Below are 20,688 nucleotides of genomic sequence, written 5' to 3'. Positions count from 1 at the left end.
TAATAATCTTTCCTGACAGAAGGCCTGAATGTTGTCCTGTTATTGAGTCATAACTATACTAACTTCTATGCAACGAATGTACAATTCACCACAGTGGTTCCTGTTGTCGGCTGACGTACCTCCACAGCTCTACTGTATCAGAGGAGCCATCAGTTCATTGGCACCACTACTCATAACTTAACACATATTAAGAATCTTCACACGTGAAGAATAAACAAGGCACAAGTGAGATAAGAGATGATCAAACAATTCAGAATATGAACAATTGAAGAAAATACAGGTAAAATTGGAGCGTGCAGAACAACAGCAACAGTCCAGTAAAGGTGCCCGGGAGGGACTTCCATTACTTTAGCTAAATGTTTTCTATTAAGTCATTACTATTAGTTAACAAATGTAACTACTTGATGCTTATAGTTTACTATTTCAACCAGTTATCCTTTACTTTCAATTACTTTTAGCAAACTATTTCAGTTTCTCTGCTCGCGTGCTAACTGGTTTTCACACGCTCTTGATTGCAGCAGGTGTTAGGGTTAGGGTTAGGATTATCTGACTCGGCTGAGGTTGATGGGAAGCGTAGTTATTTTAAACTTACTGAAGATCAAAATCGCAACAATTTGTAACCCTATTTGACTGCTCATTTTCCTCCCTAACACAAAGTCTTTAAAAAAAATGTTTTACTCCAATTACAAGTTGTATTTTTTTAGTTGAGTTAATTTGTTGTACCCCGTGTGGCAACTGCAAAAGACCTCCTGGGGTAACGTGCTCGTGGTTGGGACTCACTGAGGTACCAGATGGAGTAGCATGATTTCAGAGCACAACATTTATTTTTCCATTTAGCTTGTTTTGTTCTGGCTTGCTCATGGAGAACATGAGCTATTATCTTATTCAGCATACATGGTACCTTGTGTATTGGTTTAAAAAAAAAAAAGTTTCATATGCAGTGTGAGAAAAGTCTTCCCAGAGCGGTGCGCCTGCTGCTGTTCATCCGCAGTAAACCGAGGCGAGGCTCGCTCAGTGTGGGGCTCACTGCTGTTTAGCACTGGTCTCGCTTTTTTTGGGTCCCTTGTGCTTAATGCCATTTATAATGAGCACCAAGAGGTCAAATGTAGCACAGAGGGTAGTCTTTGCTGAGTGAGTAACCTATATACGTAATGGGTCAGCTGAGAGCACACTTTCACAGTTTGGCTCAGGCTCCAACCTGCAGTGTTGCCTCAATGCATTCATCATGTTTTCAGTTTCAAAAAAGTACCATCGATTTCCTTTACTCCAGCTAAATAAACACTTATGCTGACATTGGCCTTTTCCGTGTGTCTGTTGGCATAAAGTCATCCTCAATGAAAGTAACATTTTATCTGACTTGGCCAAACATAAAAGCAGAATTGATCTCAGCCTTTCAGAAACCGTTGCTTCTTCTGTCTTTCAGGCTGTCTATTAATCCGGGCTTGATGGGATACAATCTTTAATAATAAATGAAGGCTCTGTTCTTTATGTGTGATGCCACACTAGAACTGAGGACAGTGTTGTACTGTGTGGTAAGATTTGGCTTTTTGTTTTGTTAGCATCTGTAGTCGTGTTTTTATTTGTTCAGCCCCCACTGCTGTGACTCATAAGGCCTCCTTGTTGAGTCAATGGAAGCTTCTCGTGACGTCTAGTTGAAAGGGAATCACTGAGGGAGGAACCGAGCACGATCAAAGTCTCTTGGCCTCAGCAAACGACTCATCCTGTGTTTGTTTGCTGCCGTTACTGTATCTTTTTCCAGTTTGGAGATGAAGTGAAAGTCAGGAAGTGTTTGACGGGACTTCCTTTTCTTAAGTAATAATTCAATACCTTCCTTGTCTGCTGCTGTTAAATGTCTCCAACATAATAATAACATCAAAACTATCTGGTGAAGCAATCTATTACCTCGGCAGCAGCCATTACTACCATATTATATTCCCATGTCAAGCCTTTGCTCTGTTTTCCAATTTGCCATGTTTGAATTATTCACATCTCAAAGCTTTGAGGTTTTGCTCTCCCAGATCACACACAGTGGGAGTCCATTAACCTTGGTGTTTGTTTCTCTCAGGAGGCAGAAGGATCCTTGCCCTACCTGCTGGTGCTGTGCGGAGACCACGGCATGTCGGAGACCGGCAGCCACGGAGGATCCTCCGAGCTAGAAATCAATACGCCCCTGGTGCTCTTAAGTCCGGCCTTCAAAAGAAAAGGTAAACTGTCTAATGTTGCTTAAAGAAGCCGAGGGCCGCAGATTCTGTCTGGCGTGGGGCCGGTGATCCCATTACAACTCCGCCCGTCAACATTCAGACACATGAATGAGTGCGCAGACATGACTTGATTTTTAGTTAAAGGGATAGTTTAGATTCTTTTGAAGTGGGATTGTATGAGGTACTTATCTATAGTCAGTGTAGATGCAGTTTGTAGAAACAGACGGGAGTACCAGCTCAGAGGATGAGCAATGTCCTGCTGTGGACGGGGACAGCAGCAGACAGAGTTTAGACACCGAAAAAATCAATATCAGCTTGAGTGTACACTATATTTGGAATATTTCCACTGCTTTACCTCGCTGTCCTCTCTGCTCTCTTCAAAGCCACCAGCCTCCTTCGACAAAATCAGTCATTTTACCTGTTTGTGTTATTGTGTGACTTCGGTGTTTTTAAAGTCACACAATAGCAAAAACAAACTAGCAGATCGATGCAGCGGTAGACCTGCAGCTCCTGTGTTTGGTGAGTTAAAATGACTGTTTGCTTTGAAGAGATAGCGGCTTCAGTGTGCCGACTACTGTAAGTAACACTGACTATAAGTGTGAGGTACCTCACACAACCACTCCAAACAATACAAACTATCTCTTTTAAGACGTTGTGTCTGTCCACTGGTCCAAACTGCTAGAGAGAATGTGTTCATGACTGACATTGACACTGACATGAGTTATGAGTTAGTCAAACTAAAACAACACTTTCTTTTAGGAGCAGTGTCGCCTCGACAGTGCACAAATAGAAACTCCTGAGCAGAACTTCATTTTGGAGTGATGAGTGTGGTTGAGTGTGAAAGTGTGATCGTGATAATTGCTTCTTTCTCAGTCTATTTTTGAGATCAGTTCTTGCACAGATTTTCTTTATTTATAAACCATTCATGTTAATTGATCATTTGCAGTTCACTTGAGTTGTTGCGACAGAAGTGGTGGTTTTGCTCGCACCCTGTGGCCCCTGTGGTGCCGTCGGCTCGAATCACTTGCCTACCAGTCAAACTTTATGCTTTTAAATTCTAAAAGTTTTTACCAATCAAAGAAGGGGTACGAAGTACACGCCAATTCTGTGTTCTCTTCAATTAATCCATCCAGAGCCGGTTGAAATTCCTTTAGTTATTAATGAGGTGGTGATTCTGTGATTCATTGACAGAAATGAAAAGAGGGCTGACACAGTTTCTAAGTGAAGTTACTATCGTAGTAACTCTTTTAGAGCTGTCGTCACAAAGTGTTTTACAATTAAATAAAAGCAACAGACATAGAAGACAAACAAGCTGCTGAAAAGAGTGGCTGTGTACTGATTTTAACATTTATTGACCGACCAAAACAAAAAACACAATCTGTAATCGGATTCAAATGTTGCTTAATCCTGATCGGTAAAATGAAGCACATAACATTACTTTTATTTTTCTAACCGAGTGCCGCTCTCTTTAAACCAATGAGGAGAGCACAAGGAAAATAAATAAATACAGAAATCTCTCATGCGAAAGAACCTAAACAGTTTTTTCTTTAGCAGGAAATGGTCTGTTCATGGCTCATAATAAGAATTTGGTTGAGAAAATAAGTTTAAGGACCTTTAAGTCCAACACAAGGTGTTTTTTTTGTCCACGTTTACGGTCGTGGTGGTTCATACATAAAAACATAACAAATGCATGACTTCACCTTCATCCTTTACGCTTTACTGTAGAGGAGAAATTCTCAAGCCCCTAATTGAATAATTTCTAAAGGAAAATGTAAGTCTTGAATCAGTTGCACCATGATGTAACCTTAGTGCTACCAGGAACAGTCTTTTTATTAATACCACCTTAGATGCACATATGTTGACATGCAAATGTATTCTATTAAACGCATCATCTCGTGCAATCAGTGGCCTCATCAGTATAACTGGTTATTTTTAACATAGTGAGAATGCAAAGTCATTAGAATAAACCTCCACTTCCTGTGGTTTTTCATTAGAACATGCTGCAGTGGATCAGAGTCCATTACCTGCTCAGTACCTGAGCTTCACTTTTTAATCTGATTGCATCATAGAGAAAACAGCCCTCTTGCTGCAGAACATTTAGTCGACAGCGGCCCTTTCCCTCTGGGCAAAACCCCACTAACAGCCGTTAACATCTGGCCTTCGTCTTCAGTGGGAACGGTTACGTTCAGCATTTCTTTCCGGGTCAAATGACTCTGCAGTAGTCATGGTGTTTATCAGCTGCAGTGATGGAAACATGGCATCCGCTCATTTTTGACAGTGACAACACCACAGAAGTCTAGAAGAGATGGGTAAGGAGTTTATTGCCTTTCATTTAGTGCGTTTTCCAGTGTTTTAAAAACCTTCATATACGCGCTAATTTAGCTCAAACGGGTATAAAACGCCATAAAACACTATTTTTCAGTCGAAACCAAGAACAGTCAATGACATGGAATGAATGGCAAAATCCACAGCATCAATGGTGGAGGATATTTTGATACATTGGAGGGCAAGATTTCAGCCTGCTGACGTGAGAGATAATAATGAACTGAGCCAGTATAGTAATAATATACACGCTTCTCACAACACACATTTTTTTAACACGCTTTTAGTATTTAACTGTCTTTGTCTTTTAAACTGGTCTTTGTGTGTTGTGTTTTTGTCCTTTTATTTTTGAATGTACATCACTTGGATGTGATGTATTAATGCATTTGGATTGGATTTCATACAATGGGGCAGCATCAACTTTAGGGATGCACAATATTGGATTTTTTACAATATCTGATATGCTGATATTTTCATTTAATTTTGGCTGTTTACCGATGCTGATACTGATATATGCAACACATATCTTTCCACCTAATGAACATCAAATCTCTTCTGTAGTGGAGTCAACATATTATATATATAACATAACATATATTATGCCTACTGCTATCGTGATGGCCAACTGGCAGATGCAAACCTAAAATACAATGCCTTCAAAATGTACACATTCACTTGGCAAAACAAGAAAACTACTTCAACTTAGTGGAAAACATGGCATATATATTCTTATGTAACATGTTTAAAGAAAACTGAAACCTTCATGCTTCATTCATCCTTCATTCTTTGAGAGGCTTGGATGACGTGTTGTCGGTTATCGGCCGGTCATATCGGAGTAAAAAGGTTCAGTGCATCCCTAATGAATTTAAACCCCATCATAACAAACGTTGAAGTAACTGCTATAATCTGTTGACAAAGCCTTGTTACTGTGCCAGCTTTGGTACAAAGTAATCTCTTCACTGAGCAAATGCCTCGACACAGTCATGTTAAGCATTCAGAAATGACTCTTCTGGTGTTTTAGAGAACATTAGCAAGGTACATACTTCAGTGCATATGGCTTTGTCGTCAGCTGCAGTTATCTCCTCTATCGTGTGTGTGTGTGTGTGTGTGTGTGTGTGTGTGTGTGTGTGTGTGTGTGACCTTTTATACCGAGTTATGACACATCTGTTCTGCCAGACTGTGAGTCTGTGTACGAGCAGAGTGGAGATCTTGCTGAGGAGCTTTGGTGGGATGTAACAGTAAAGGCATGTGGTCAATGGTCTGGCAAACAGATTACTTCTTCTTTGCTCGTTCTCAGAACAAATGATAAAAGAATAATGTATGATTTTAGTGTTTGAAAAAACATCTCCGGGGAGTTTTTAAATATTTCACTTTAAAAAGCAGGCTCTATCAACTTTGCTCATTAGTGCACTGCAACTAAAAACACAACTTATTTTAGTCGTTCATTGCTGAGTAACAGATTCAAACAAGCCTCATATACTTGTTAGATTTATGGCATTATCTTGAATAGCTATGGGCTTAATACAGCAAAGTCCTTGTCCTGTTGCAAATCCGGTAAAATGGATAATTCGTCGGCTTATTTCATTGTGTCCAATTACCAAATTAGCTCACAGCTCAGGGGTTTTTGTCCCAGTCTTTAGTCAGCAGCTGTCTCACTCCCCCTCACATATGAGCTGTATTGTTCATTTTTGGATATATTCTACACCAGTATAGTTCATCATTGCAACCCAAAAAACTTCCCTCGAACACACACAATTTGGGAAATGACTCTCACTCTCTTTGTATTCTTTAAAAGCTCCCTACAGGAAGCCAAGTGTCAACATAGAAATGTGTGTTCGCTTTTGACAGACCAGCTTTGAAAAAAAAAAAGATTATTATTTAATTCTTCCATTCATGTTTTAGTTTTTCTTCGGGTTGTTTTTGCATGTTGTGACAACCCTCCCCGTATTCATACCTACAGGCTTTGATACAAAAGTATTTATGAGGGTTGTTGTTTTTCTATGTTAGAATTCAAATTAAATATTGCGTCGATTTATAATCAACAAACAAGATGTCACTAATGTATTTTACTTTGGTAAATAACACGAGTCAGCTGTGGGGAAAGGGTGTAGATGTTCCTCCACAATGTTCCACCATTTTCCTGTGACCGCAGTTTGACTGTCCTGGGGGGAAAGAGGAATCAGCAGCAGTGAGATGCTGGAGCTGTGGAGATAAGAGTGATATGTCCCAGTAAAATATATTCTACATAATCGCCGACTTTAAAATGACACAAAGGCGTGGGATTTTTCACCGTTAGTGTTTGTGTCAGGTTTCTGACTTTAGGGGAAGGACCTCCTTTTTCAAATGTATCTTGATGAGTGTTGTGAAATTCTTTCAGACAAGCTCATATTGTGTGAGCGGAGGAATCTTCCTCGGCAGACACGATTAAAATTGAACCATTTCCTCGTGTCCATCATGTAACATTTTGTCTTTCTTTCTCTGAATTGCTTTAGAGTTTGAAGAAATACAATGTGACTTTTGTTCTTATCAAAAGATATCCATTTTGCTGCCCGCTATCAGCGATTGGTGTAACACGATAGGGATTTAACTTTTCGTCTGAGCTTTTTTCATTTTCTGGGTCTGACACTTCGTGCCCGGTGATCTTTCTGTTGAGGGTTTATTTGAGCTTTCAACTACTTTTGGATTTTTGCGGATCTTCCATCACGCCCATGCGCAGGTTGAATATTTATATCAACAAAGTCACGTGTGACCTCGGCTGACCCCGCTCGTGTATAAATTCCGGTGTCGGTCCTACGGCATCTGACTGCCGGTCATCCAGGAATTATAGAACTGTAGTTACATCTGTAACTTTCGTTCTATTTCATCCTTACTGACCGCCTGAGGCAGTGCTTAACACTGGAAGACTTATAACAACAAAGTCACAAGGAATCCTGAGTACCCACCTCCATAAAAGGTGGAGCAGAGGGACTCTGCGGAAGAACCACGCCTAACGGATGAAGGATGGCAACATTCACCCTGTAAGACCTGGAGAATGTGCTCAGTGATGCCCATGTGGACCTCTAAAGGCACACCTCTCTGGGTTGTCCATGATGTGGAGACACTCCTTTACTCTGGGCGGCGGAGAACGGTCATTCGCCCTGTATGGGAAATTACATCTACGATCCAGTGGGACAGGTTCTGCTTTGAGAAAGCACAGCCCTTCCTAGGATCACTGTAACGGATGAAGAGTTGTTTAAACCGTCGTATGCACGGAGTAGCCTCGATATAAGCTCTAAGGGCTCGCACCAGGCACAAGAGTTTTGACCTTTCTTCTCCGTCTCCTAAGCGGGGGGTCAAACTGTGCCAACAGGATTGGTCTATTCAGATGTGAGCGTGCCAGCACCTTGGGGGTGGGGGGGACAAATGGTATTTGGCCACAAAGTGAGACTTAAGCCACCCGAGTTCCACCTCAAACACAAATTGTTCACAGACGAGGCCTTTAGCTAGCCTACACACTTTGCCGAAGTGATGGCAAGGAGAAAAGCAGTTTTGGATGACAGCCACCTCAGCTTTGCCTGTGCCAAGGGTTCAAGAGAAGGCAAGCATAGGGCGTCCAACACCAGGGGCGCAACCTCAGAGCTCCCTTTTTAAAAAGAGGGATACCAGCCTGTGGCTCCCCACTATATCGTTGTCAACCCTAGTATATTTCAATGAAATAGCAGCCACATCAGGGCGAAGGCTTTTGCCGTTTTGCTTATGATGGTAATTTTGACCCGGCTGAAGGCTGGGGGCCGACGTCGGAACTGAAGCTTGTACCCCTGGGCTAAGGTGGAACCACCCATGGGTCTGAAGCTTGAGCTGCCCAGTAGCTGAGCTGCTGCTGGGAGAAATAACCAACAGCTAAGCAATATCCTCCTCTGGAACCGAATCAGCCATTGGTGGATTGGGTACAGCAGCATTCTCCGTCCCAGCACCAGAATGGAGAACCAGGAGGAGTAACTTCATCTGGGCCAGCTCAGCTGTTAGCAGGCCCATCCTAGAAGACAGCTTGTCAGACTTAAACATGACCAGGGTCATCCGAGGTCACGCGTGACTTTGTTAATTAAAATACTCAACCGGCGCATGCACGAGACGGAAGATATTCAGTGTTAAGCACTGCCGCAGACGGTCAGTAAGGATGAAATAGAACAACACAGCAAAACAAAGATACCAACCAAGAACTTAGGGCTGTTCTTGTCTAAAGAGTTTTTTATTCTAATAACATGATTTTGACGACTAATTGGCGAGATGATTTGCAATGCACCTTTTTAAATCTTTCATTTTATTCATCATAAAAAAATAATTCTTATGTGCAGTAGATCCTCACTGTTCTGCTCTTTGTGTTTTCTGCCCTGTGGTGTCAGCGGGAATGGAGAAGCCTGGAGTGGTGGAGCAGGTTGACCTGACTCCAACCCTGGCTCTAGGACTTGGCCTACCTATATCTCAAAACAGCGTGGGCCGCATCATCCCGGGTGTCTTGGAGGAAACCTCACTCCGAGACCAACTGCGCTTCCTGCATCTCAATGGCCACCAGCTCAGCTGCCTGCTCAAAGACAGCATGCCCGACTACGAGAAAGGTGAGTTTTACAAATTCACTGTGTCCAACCTCTGCACTCTATTGAGGGTCAGTTCCCATTACTCAATCTGAACCTTCTCTCAAACAATTAAAGTTAATGGGGACATCTTTTTGGAACCAGTCCAGCACATTCAGTATCATAATCCAAATGTTTTTTCATTAATAATTTGCCTCAAAATTCCACTAACTGCCACCGAACAATCTGTACGTTTGACAGAGTATTCAGAAATATGCACTGTAACAGTAACATTAGTTCTGTGAACTGCTGCTTAGGTTCAACTTGTTCAACCCTACCCTGTAAGATGATATGTCAATGTGGTGCTGCCTTCAAGTGGCCAGAAAAACAGCGAGCTTTTACAGCGAGTAAAATGAGAAATCTCCGTCTTCTTTGTTAAGATGATTGTTTTAATTGCATGCCACTCTTGGTTCTCTTAATGCTGAATAAACACAGATGGTACAGACTCAAGGACTCAGAAATGGTTTGCTGTGAGTAGAAGTCCATCTCCTCATTATTCACACAGTGTTGTCGACTACATCAAAGCAGTGTTTAACCTGAAGCTGTCTGATTAAGACGAGGGGAGAATCATCTTACAAGTTCAAACGTTTCATCACACCAAAGCTCAACACTGGAATCCTTTATAAAAATATACATTTTGGAAATTTCAACTTGTCCTAGATGAAAATAAATCTGGTCTCTAATGGTAGTTAACAGATTGAAAATATACATTTTGCACTTATATAACACTCCAAATGTTATTTTTGTCATTGGTGCACATGAATCAAGTATGGATAGAAAAACTGCCATAAATACTGATAATACGATACAAGAGCAGGTTTATGAATAAGAACGGCTGAACAGAGCTCCATCATTAACTTAGTATCTGAAACAGGCAGAGCAGTTCCTGACATGTCAGGGTGTAAGTGTTGAATATCTGTATACTGATTTCTTTAAGTCTCTGAATAAATTACCTTACAGCTGCGGAGATTCCACATTGGAGACTCACAAACAGTCTGTTCTTGAACATTAATTCTGCTCACTCTTTGTGCAAATGAATGCACATATCCTCACTGAGTTCTGCTCCTACTTTTATCTCGGGGTCACACTGTTTGTCAGAGTTATCCATCTTGCAGCCTCCCTCCCACTCCCTCTCTGTTTATGTCGCTCTGTTCCACAAACATTTCACACAATTGGCAATTTCATTACCATTGTTAATGTTTGATTGGTCAGAAGTAGTAATGTTATCGTTTTAAATGAGATGGGGAAGAAGGCAGAGAGAAGACTCTTTGCTGGCTTGTCTGTTAAATAATTGGACACATAGCATTTCATTTGAAATTTCGTAGTCTTCAAGAAAGCCGTTTTTTTGTTTTTTTTACTGAATCAGTTCTATAGTGAACATGGAATACTTTTGACATGATGACCACATACTAGTATGTTGTGCCAAGGCTGCTTACAGGCCTTCAGCCACCCTTCCTAATGAGAATTTTCTGAACACAGAAAGCCACAAAAACAACAACTCTGCTGACCAGATAATAATAAAAAATGACACCCCCTAAGGTCAAGTCCATAGCAAACACTAGGAGGGCTGATTTAAAACCAACAGCCTCGATCTATAAGAAGTTTAACTTTTAGTATTAACTGCATGAAGGAGCCTCTTACCAACAGCAAAGTTAATGTCAATTTCTAGCCATGCCAGCAGCATGTCGGTCCGTTTTATGTCAGTCGTACCCCGCTTTGGTCCAGGCTGAATATCTCAACAACTACACGATGGATTGCCATTAATCTTAGTACATTTTAAAATTCATGGTTCCCAGATGATGAATCCTCAACGTTTGTTGATCCTCTTGACCAAGTGTGGCTTTTGTGAGCGTGCAGTGCCCGTTCAGGATGTGCTCGTGCCACTGCTTATTGGGTTTTATAGTAAGTCTACTCACGTGTTTATGGTAGCAACGCTACAGTCTACGCATCATGAGTGCTTCCATAAAAATATTATTGCCTCAATAAAGTCAAAGCCCCATTAAATGTATATGTCGCAGGTCTTACATACCTCAGTTGTGTGACTTGAGGCTGTGTTGTTCCTTGGAGCAGGCACACTCAATATGGAGACCTTGGAGTATCATTGAGAAGGGGATCTCCAAATGCAACACTGGTATGCCCTCCAGGCGTGGTGAAAAAACAAAAACACAGCCAACCCTCTGTAATGTTACCAACACGATCAGCAAAATATCGATTAGGTTAATTGCCAACAATCAACATGTTGTTACGTACACTATGTTATGCTAAATACAAAACAAACATCATGTTACTATGTTGGCCAAATACTTATAACACTAACTGATGTTACAACCTGCATGTATCCAAATGTAATAGATACTATACACTACATAACAGATATTTACACATGGCATGTCATTGGTGCAACATTTGGCAGGACACTTTTTTTATGGTGCTGATGCTCACTGAGGCCTGCCGCAGGCCGTTAAAGGATTGGTGCACACCATGCCATACACACTCAAAAGAAGGTTTCATTAAATACATGTGTGCTCTGGAACTTTTCTGGGCCGCTTCGGGCACCTGTAGTGTAACGGTACGGATAAACGTTCAACGTGTTGAACACACACACACACACACACACACACACACACACACATGGCCATTAGCGGAAATGGCCACGCTGTTGTGAGGATTTTGATGCACGTCTATTTGCACGTTAAGGGCTTAGCGCAGGCGTTAACCAAAGGCAGACCGGGTTTTCGCCGTTTTGTACCGAACCGCTGACCCAAATAACTTCACGTGCACTGCAGGTTCTCAGCAACACACATGTCAAGCGTAAAGTTGATTGGTCCAAGGGTTGGCGAAAAAACAGATGTGTCATAACTCGGTATAAAAGGTCACACACACACACACACACACACACACACACACACACACACAGAGACGTTTGTCATTATAGTATGATGTCTCAACAACCATCGGGTTAGATAGCAATGAAGTTTGGAACAGATATTTAGACTACACTGCTTTGTTTTATTGCTGAATGCCTGAAAACATAAAGCTGTACTGTGTGTTTAATGCTAATTAGGAATGTTGGCACAAAACTAAAATGGTCACCCTGGCACACATCTTACCTGCGTGTGTTAGCTTCGACACTGTCAGCATTAGTTTAGCTGAAAGAAACTCTGTGCCTGAGAACATTCTCACAGAGCAGCTAGCACGGCTCTGTCGCTGTTTGCGTGTGGATGATTGTGAAAGAATACCTGCTTATGTGTGAACTAAGCCTTATTAAAATGTAGCTACATTTCCCAAGTTTTCATTTATCAAATAATGTTTCAGTATCAAATATTATGAAAAACAACGTGCCCTCTTAAAAGATTTCATTACACCAATAATAATAATAATAATAATATACATTGTATTTGTATTGCACTCAAAGGCACTTTACGATCCCTCGTCTTTGTGCCGACAGACCGTTGTACAATGTTCTAAGTGTCCTCTGATGAATTAGGTACAGTATGCTGTCTAAATGAAAACGTGTTAAACTGCCACAAACTTAGTTTAATATAACTAGTATAGTAAGCAGCAAATATTGCGTTTTTAAAACTTGATCTGGAACAAACTACTTTCTTTCACATTAAAAAAACGTACCACTCTGGCAGCACATTTACCACTCTATTTTAGTCCCCGGTTTCCATAGTGATGGGATGAAATGGAAATTATTTCAGCAGACCTACATTTTGGATGTGTTGATTTTTTTGAATCAGTCCACTTGGGTAATCATGAAGCTGTTTTGCAGAATGTAATAGTTGTCTGGGACGATATTTTAACTAGCATTCCTGTCGGACTGTTGGGGTCAAATGTTAATGTTTCCTCAGAGGAAGCTGCCGTCTGTGTGGAAAGTTTCATCAGGGAAGCAAAAACACTTCAATCACAAATAACATTTAGAAAAGATTTGTAATGCCCAGACACTCTCAAGCTGTGTTTGACGCAGTTGGATATTTTAGGATTTTGTCATTATTGCAACATTTGTCTTAAAGTAAGAATAACCTGCAAAACATGAAAGTGACATTTTTAAAGTTCAGCTCTGGTGAAACGAGGTTTGAACAACCTTGTTCTGCCTCCACGTCGCTCTGCCACGCTATCGGTCTGTCTGTTTCTTTTTTATTCTGTTTATTTGATGGTTTTAATCCTTCACAGTAATCGCACTGAAATCAAGATTGCAATAACTAACCAAAGTAAAAGTAATTAAAGCCAGCTCACTCTCCCAAATGGGAACGGTTTGGATTTTCTCACTCCTAGATTCCTCTTCCACAATCCGATCTGATCCAATATGTTTTTTTGTATTCACCCTGATGGATAATCTTATTACATAGGCAACAAATTGGTTTATCTGCTTTACAGTATGATGTACCACAATTTCTTAGTTGTCATTTTAACAGATGTAGCCTGTTCCAATACTCCCCCATTGGATTTCTTTCCACTTTGTTACTGAATCACAACATGGCAGCATAGTCATAACTCCACTTGGAGTTCAGTTGCATATTGCTTTCATCCTTCCCAGATACATGTACAAAATGTCTTTTAGTTACATGAATTGAGTCTTGTTTAAATATTTGTTTTAATTTAGTCAATTCTAAAAAAAAATTGTCAATGTCCATTTTTGTAATTTCACTTTAATAGTGTGTCAAAGTCCTAATATATGGTCACACCTAAATATATGTTGGTCCCATTTCAGATATTTAATAATAAGACTGTGCCATACTTCATTACATTTGATTATTTTGTTATTTTATTTGGATTTTCCATACAAACCAAAACCACTGCCTCACATGAAAACAGTAAATAACTATAACTCTTTCAAAATGGAGGCTCTCAGGTTCCCGAGAACAAGGTGTTAGGGTTAATGGTGTGTATTTCAGAGTAAACCAGAAGAACTTCACCTGCAGGGTTTGCTCATCTTTCATTGCAAAACACTGTCAAAATCAACTAATGTGCAAATGTCTGTTAATCGTGCTCTTCCTCATCCTCATCCTCCTGCTTTGTATTTACAACTTCTCCTCCATATCTGCCCAAATCACAAACCCTTTCGAGGCAGCTAGATTCACGAGATCCCGTGGTAGAAACGGTAATTGCCAAATCTCTACCGTTGGACACATTTCTACCATTGCACTGTTTATACCGTCATATCGCCCAGCCAACCTTAGTCCCAAGTATCTTGATGTTACCTGTTCCAAGCCCAATTAAAGGAGGGACCTAGAGGGTCCGAGGTCCACACACCATAGTCTCTCACTGGCAAAGGTGCTCGCACATTTCAAGTGTCTTGAAGAAACTCATTTATAAATCAATCACTGTCTGCCTTGTTTCAATCTTCATATTGTGTTTTTCTTGTGCTTCTAACCTCAGGCATCTTGCAGGGCCATTAACCAATCCCTGTACTGTTAGACTGATGAAACACGTCGATATGCTATGATTCATGCCCGTGGCTTAAGGTTCTAATATTTCTACCAACCCCTCTGTCTGACAAAGCCACACTCACTATTTATCACGTGTGTGTGTGTGTGTGTGTGTGTGTGTGTGTGTGTGTGTGTGTGTGTGTGTGTGTGTGTGTGTGTGTGTGTGTGTGTGTGTGTGTGTGTGTATGTGTGTGTGTGTATGTGTGTGTGTGTGTGTGTGTGTGTGTGTGTGTGTGTGTGTGTGTGTGTGTGTGTGTGTGTGTGTGTGTGTGTGTGTGTGTGTGTGTGTGTGTCAAATCAAACCTCCACATTGCTTTGTCCCTGAACATGTTCCTGAAGCACTGAAGTAAAAATGAAAGCAGGCATCACTTCGTCTGCTTTGAGTAAACATGTGACTGAGTCATAGCTTGTCATCGTCAGGATGCTGACAAATTATACTTTGATTTTTCAGGACTAAATAAAAAAAGAATTTCACCACGGGCATATTATTATCTTTTCAATTTAAGGAACATTATCGACACAGTAAACGTAACAGGAAAATGCTGAACGTTAATAGATTTCCCATTTAAAACATCCAACATGCATCAGAATGATTGATGCACTCATAAATATGATTACTGAACTCTCATTCATAAGGAAACAAATGGTAAGAAAGTGCCTGTATTTTCTTTATGATGAAATACAGCAGGATAGACGGCAGTCAGAGAGAGATCTCCAGACTGCCTTAACTTTTCTTCACTTTTTTCATGGTTCATTTTGTTTGTCAAAAATGGGAATTTCAGCCCGTGGTTCCAACTCCATCCAGTCATAGCTTAGCAATATGTCACAATTATTGATATAAACAGGGAAATAATGCTGCCAATTGACAACAGTGCTCTCCTATAATACTGAGAATATTGCATTCAATTTGTAGTCCGTCTGCAAACAGAGGTTGAAGTTACATAATTGAAAAGCACAGATTGTTTTGGGAGATAAGTGTAATTGTCCTGATGCATCAGATGGTATTCTGTGATACACAAACAGTGCAAAATGAATGTGATGCCGCATCAGGAAACCCACAGAGGTTATTAATGAGATGCTGCAAATGTCCTCATTTTGACTAAACTATATAAATGCAAAAGTTCCACTAAGAAGTTTTACAGCATATCACAGCAATGCCAAGTCTTTGACGACCTGACAGCAAACATCCAGTCAGCTAATCCCTGATTAATGCTCACTCTAAAGCCACACTAGTTAAACATGCCAGTTGTTGATACAGATGTCCCCTCCTTACTTCTGATTCCAGAGGCAGGCTTCGAGCAGTTCCGCGTGGCAGAAAAGGCTCATGGGAGCTGGATGAAGCTCTTCCTGGAGGGCAACACCTCTGAGGTGCTTACCAACATGGGCAAAAAGGTCCTGAAGCAGTATATGGAGGCCCTGGCTGCCATGAGCACGGCCCTCAGCAAACAGCTGGGCAAGTACGACATGTACTCCATGATTGCAGGCATGGTGTTTGTGTTTCAGGTGAGTGCAGGAGAAGTTAGTTACAGATTTTGCAATAAACAAATCAAAAGGCTGCCGAAATAACTTCATCATGATGCCTGTTTGTAGTTGAGTTCATGCTTTTAAAATGCTTATATTCTGAATGGAGTTTGGATCGATCAGGACGAGCGCTGCAGCTAACGATTATTTTCATGATCGATTAATCTGCTGGATTATTTTCTAGATTAATTGTTTGGTCTATAAAATGTGAGAAAACAGTAAAGATGTCCATCCCAGTTTCTCAAAGTCCAAGCTGATGTCTTTAAATGCCTTGTTTTGTCCGCCCAGAACCCAAAGATATTCACTTTAATATGATCTAAAGAGAAAAGCAGGAACTGGGGTTGTGCTAACATAGTACCTCCTCCACCAACACTCCTCTGTCTCACTGTCATCTGAATTAGGCAGAAATGGCAGCCAGCAGCGACGTTATCGTTTATACACATGGGTATCTACATACTGTGTAACTTTAACATGATATAGTCCACCGGCATTCAAGATGTTTATTGTCGAGCACCGGTGCCCACAGACGACGACGACGACGACCATTTCTGATTCAATACGCGTCGCCTGATCCAAATTCACGTCTATAAGAGTGTTTGACTTTGGATATGGTGTGAACACACCATAATACTAGAAACTCTAAACATGCACTGACCTGCTCTCTATGCATTGTACTCACACCCAGCTACCGTAGCTTTCTGTGGTCGTATCAGTTGAACTAAAAGTTGATGAAAGTTCTTCTTCTCTGCCTGCCCTTAAGCTCCTGCTGGTCTTACTCCTGGCTATGCCTGAAGCCCTCAGTGGTGACGCAGCAGTGGACCTTCCTGTTCTCTCAGCCCTGCTCTCCCTGCCTTTCTACCTCTTGTGCCTGCTGCTCGCCTCAGTGCACGTCTTGGTGTGCACATCTGCTGAGAGCTCCTGTTACTTCTGCAGCCTCTCCTGGGGTCTCGTGTTTGCTGCCGTCGCCTTCTCCTCAGCAATGTTTTGCATTCTGGTCTCTCTGGCAACACGGCGACTTCCTCTGGGGCCGAAGATTCACGGGAAGGTGAGTCTGTGCACCGAAATATAACGGCAACCAAACACAGGTACATGGGGAACAGATGTTTGCCCTCATAGGTGTAAACAGGTGTGCTTTAGCTGCATGTAACACATCAATTTAATTTGTTAAATAGTCCAGGGGGTCTGTGATTGCTTCATAATAAAGAATATTAAAGGGACAAGATGCACTGCATTCACTAACTTGCTGCTCTCGTGTTTAAAAGAGGCTTTTATTATTTAATTTGTCACTTCCTGCGAGTGAAGAAACACGAGACTATCAGAATTTATTTGAGAGAAAATCTACTAAATCCCCCTCAGCTCAGGGGGTAATGGCACGCTCTTGGCTATTGTACCCTCACTTTGTGATTTAGCTAAGTTAGCAAACTCTTTACCAATGCAGCCTTAAATCACCTGCATGTGCTGTGAAACAAAGGCCTGAGAAAAAGCTTTACTAGATTCTCTTGGATCTGTGAAGGATCACGCCTCCAAAAGCGGCTGAAAGGACGTGTTTCAGCGAGTCTCCTTTAGTCCATTCGACAACTCGGGCACCATTTATAATGATCCAATAGTGCTGGGCTGTATGCACAGCTCATCATGTGTTGTTCATGGAGGATTGCAAAGATCCCTCTTAATGACTACAGTATCGCACAGGAACCTGTGAAGGTAAGAAGTAGGAAGTAGCTTTATTGCAGTAACGTAGCTTTGAATACATTGACCTAAAAATATATATTGCCTTATGTTCACACATAAGAAGTATGAGATTGTCATTCAATGCAGAGGCTGTGAGTTATAGAGAAATACTCAGTTCTCACTGTAAATGCCAGCAGTACAACAAAGGGAACATGAAGATGTTGCTTCTGCTGCACGTTTACTTTGTCCCAGAAATCCCAGTCTCCCATTGTTTTCAAAATCCATTAAACCGCATTGATGAACATAATACATCATTTTAAATAGCAGATGTTTTGTTTTTTAACACGACTTTATAACCCCCACAATCATTACACTCCATATGAAACATGTTCCAGTCCAGCATGATTGGATCTGCTGAGATCATTGCGTGTCTGCTTTTATAGAAAGTTTTGTTTTGCCTTTTTTATGATGGAAAAATGTAAATAGTCTGAAGAACCTTGACTATAACATCATGTTAGAAGAAAGCTGCACTGGATGTGCTGTTCGGTATTATTTCAGTGCAGCAGGAGACTATGGATGTGTTAAACGAACCGGATACAAACATACTGCATATAAATGAATGATAAAGTATGCCAACACCAGCAGATTGTTCACTTTGAAGTAAACTCAAGCCGTTATTAAGCAAATGTTATTGCGTGCATCTCATTTATATCTGCTGAATAACAGAAACACCTTTCTGTATAATGCCATGCAGCTCAACGGCACCTCATCCTGCATCCTGCAGAATGATGCTACAGTAGAGTCATCAGGATGTCTTGCAGGACTGTTGCATTACACGGCAGTAGATTAGCTGGATGTTCCTAATAAAGCCACAGCTGAGTGTAGTTCTTCTTTGTGTTGCTGCTGGCTCCCCACATACATGGATTCATAAAAATAATTTACTGATGCAACCCTCTGAGGCTTGTAGGACCTAACATTTGTATAATCATCATTTGAAAGTGTACAGCTCTTTTGTGATGATGTAATTATAGCCTCTAAATCATATCATCAAAATGTCAGCAGTGTTTAACCTCTGACCTTCTGACATAAAACACACTTTAGTACAACAGACTGAAGGAACGTCTGACGTCACTGTAAGAAATTGATTTACATGAGCTCGATTGGAAAGCTGGACACATTAGAAATAACTTGCACTCGGCAGTAATGTTACAAAGGGAGGCCATATTATAATGATTGTTGCTTTCCAGTATTTGTCAGAGACAATCAAAATGTTAACATAGAAGTTGTCAAACTAAATATGAGGATTTATGAGAGAAAAGAGGCGACATCAAACGAAAACTGCAGGTTGAATAACCAAAACAAGGATTGAACATCATCGAAGATGCTCAGCAGTCAACATGAAAACTATCCAAAGAACGAGGTAGTTGAGAGTATACAGGGGGCGTAGACATACTGCTGTTTTGGCTCTTGATGGTTTTTGGAAGTTTAAATGTGTTTCATGAATTGTTTATGTTATTATGTCTTCCCTCTATAACAGCTATGTTGAAATTCCCTTCAACAGATCAAAGTAATTGATGTTTAGATCGCTCCTCTAAATGTGGGCAATCCATCAGATATATCGGGACTAGTTATTCAGAAGGTGGAAGCTTTCAGTCTTTAGTGTTTGTTTAAATTGGCCTAAAAGATGAGTCCTCTTTACTGCGGCACCTCTTTGCTCATTATAATTTATCTCTAAAGGTTACATCTAATTTTCCTTCTGGGAACTTTGCAAAAGTGCAGATAGGGCAAAAAAGTCAGAAGAAATCCACTCGGGCCGTTCGGGTTGAGTGAAGGAATAAACTCCCAAATCTATACTCTGGAGCATGTGGAGGAAATAAACTGAAGCTTTTTCTGTGACTCGGGCTTACTTGAAAAGACTGTTGGATATTTTCCTCGAGTTTGAATGTCACAGAAATGTCAAAAGAATGTGCACAACGCTCCGCTGGCAGGGAAGGACTTAGTAAAGTGTGCTTCTTCATCCAGCAGGGAGTCCAGAGAAACCACCAGACTTTGTGTAGAAAGGTAAAACAGTCAGACAGGAAGTTGTGGTTCCACTCGTGTAGGAGAACAAAAAACGGTCTTAACCAATGAATGCATCAAAAATGTAAAGTATTTAAAAGTTTTGGACTACAGCCGTTTGAATGACACAATGACCAGATGCACAGCATTTATTGACCGGGGTGTCTGTGACTGACAGTTTCTTTATTGTTTAACCTGTGGTCACTTTTTTTGATTAACTGACTGATCTACATAAATTCATATATATCATTATATTAATTTACAATGATAAAAATTGTAGAGCAAATCCTCACATTTTAGAGGTTGGAACCAGAGCATTTTTGGGCATTTTGCTTGATAAATGACTTAATTATAATGGATTATGAAAAAAGTGTGGTTTCAGCACTACTGTCTGTGTTTATATTAAATGACTTGTGTGAAGAAAGTAATGCAAATAACAAATAAGTATACATCTTAAATGCATATGCAAAAATAACATCCCCAGAAGAATCTAAGTGCTGGTTCCTGATTGGCAAACCCACACAATTTAAATGACACAGGTTATAATAACTTATATCAATATGCATTTATGGATAATAAACTCTAGCTGTACTTCTCTTCAACTACAAAAGCTGTCACCTGTATTCATTTAGTTCTCAATCCTGCTGCCAAAACATTTTTAGCTAAAACCTTTAGTCTTAGAGGGACCGTGTACAGTAACACCACAGTAGCATTTCAGCCTCCTTACATTGACTTGCATTTAATGTTGGAATCAATTTTAAAATATTATTGATTACTTTAAAAGCAAAATATGGACTAGTTCCATATATTGCTTGTATATCTTGTTCCAAAAATGGTCATTAAACATTTACAATCATGGCCCATCTTGATGGCCAA

General features: G+C 40.6%; 1 protein-coding gene across 2 annotated transcripts in view; it reads left to right on the top strand.

Moving 5' to 3' along the window:
* The window catches only part of pigg (phosphatidylinositol glycan anchor biosynthesis class G (EMM blood group)), a 66,237-nt gene that overhangs the window by 12,771 nt on the left and 32,778 nt on the right, over positions 1-20,688 (top strand). For both annotated transcript variants that reach the window (XM_029441547.1, XM_029441548.1), the window contains exons 5-8: positions 2,066-2,204; positions 8,906-9,118; positions 15,851-16,068; positions 16,847-17,131. In XM_029441547.1, coding sequence (XP_029297407.1) covers positions 2,066-2,204; positions 8,906-9,118; positions 15,851-16,068; positions 16,847-17,131 — 855 coding nt within the window. The remainder of the gene's footprint in view (positions 1-2,065; positions 2,205-8,905; positions 9,119-15,850; positions 16,069-16,846; positions 17,132-20,688) is intronic.

Source organism: Cottoperca gobio, chromosome 10, assembly GCF_900634415.1.
Source record: "Cottoperca gobio chromosome 10, fCotGob3.1, whole genome shotgun sequence".
Classification (NCBI taxonomy): domain Eukaryota; kingdom Metazoa; phylum Chordata; class Actinopteri; order Perciformes; family Bovichtidae; genus Cottoperca; species Cottoperca gobio.
This window is presented reverse-complemented; position numbering and strand designations above follow the sequence as displayed.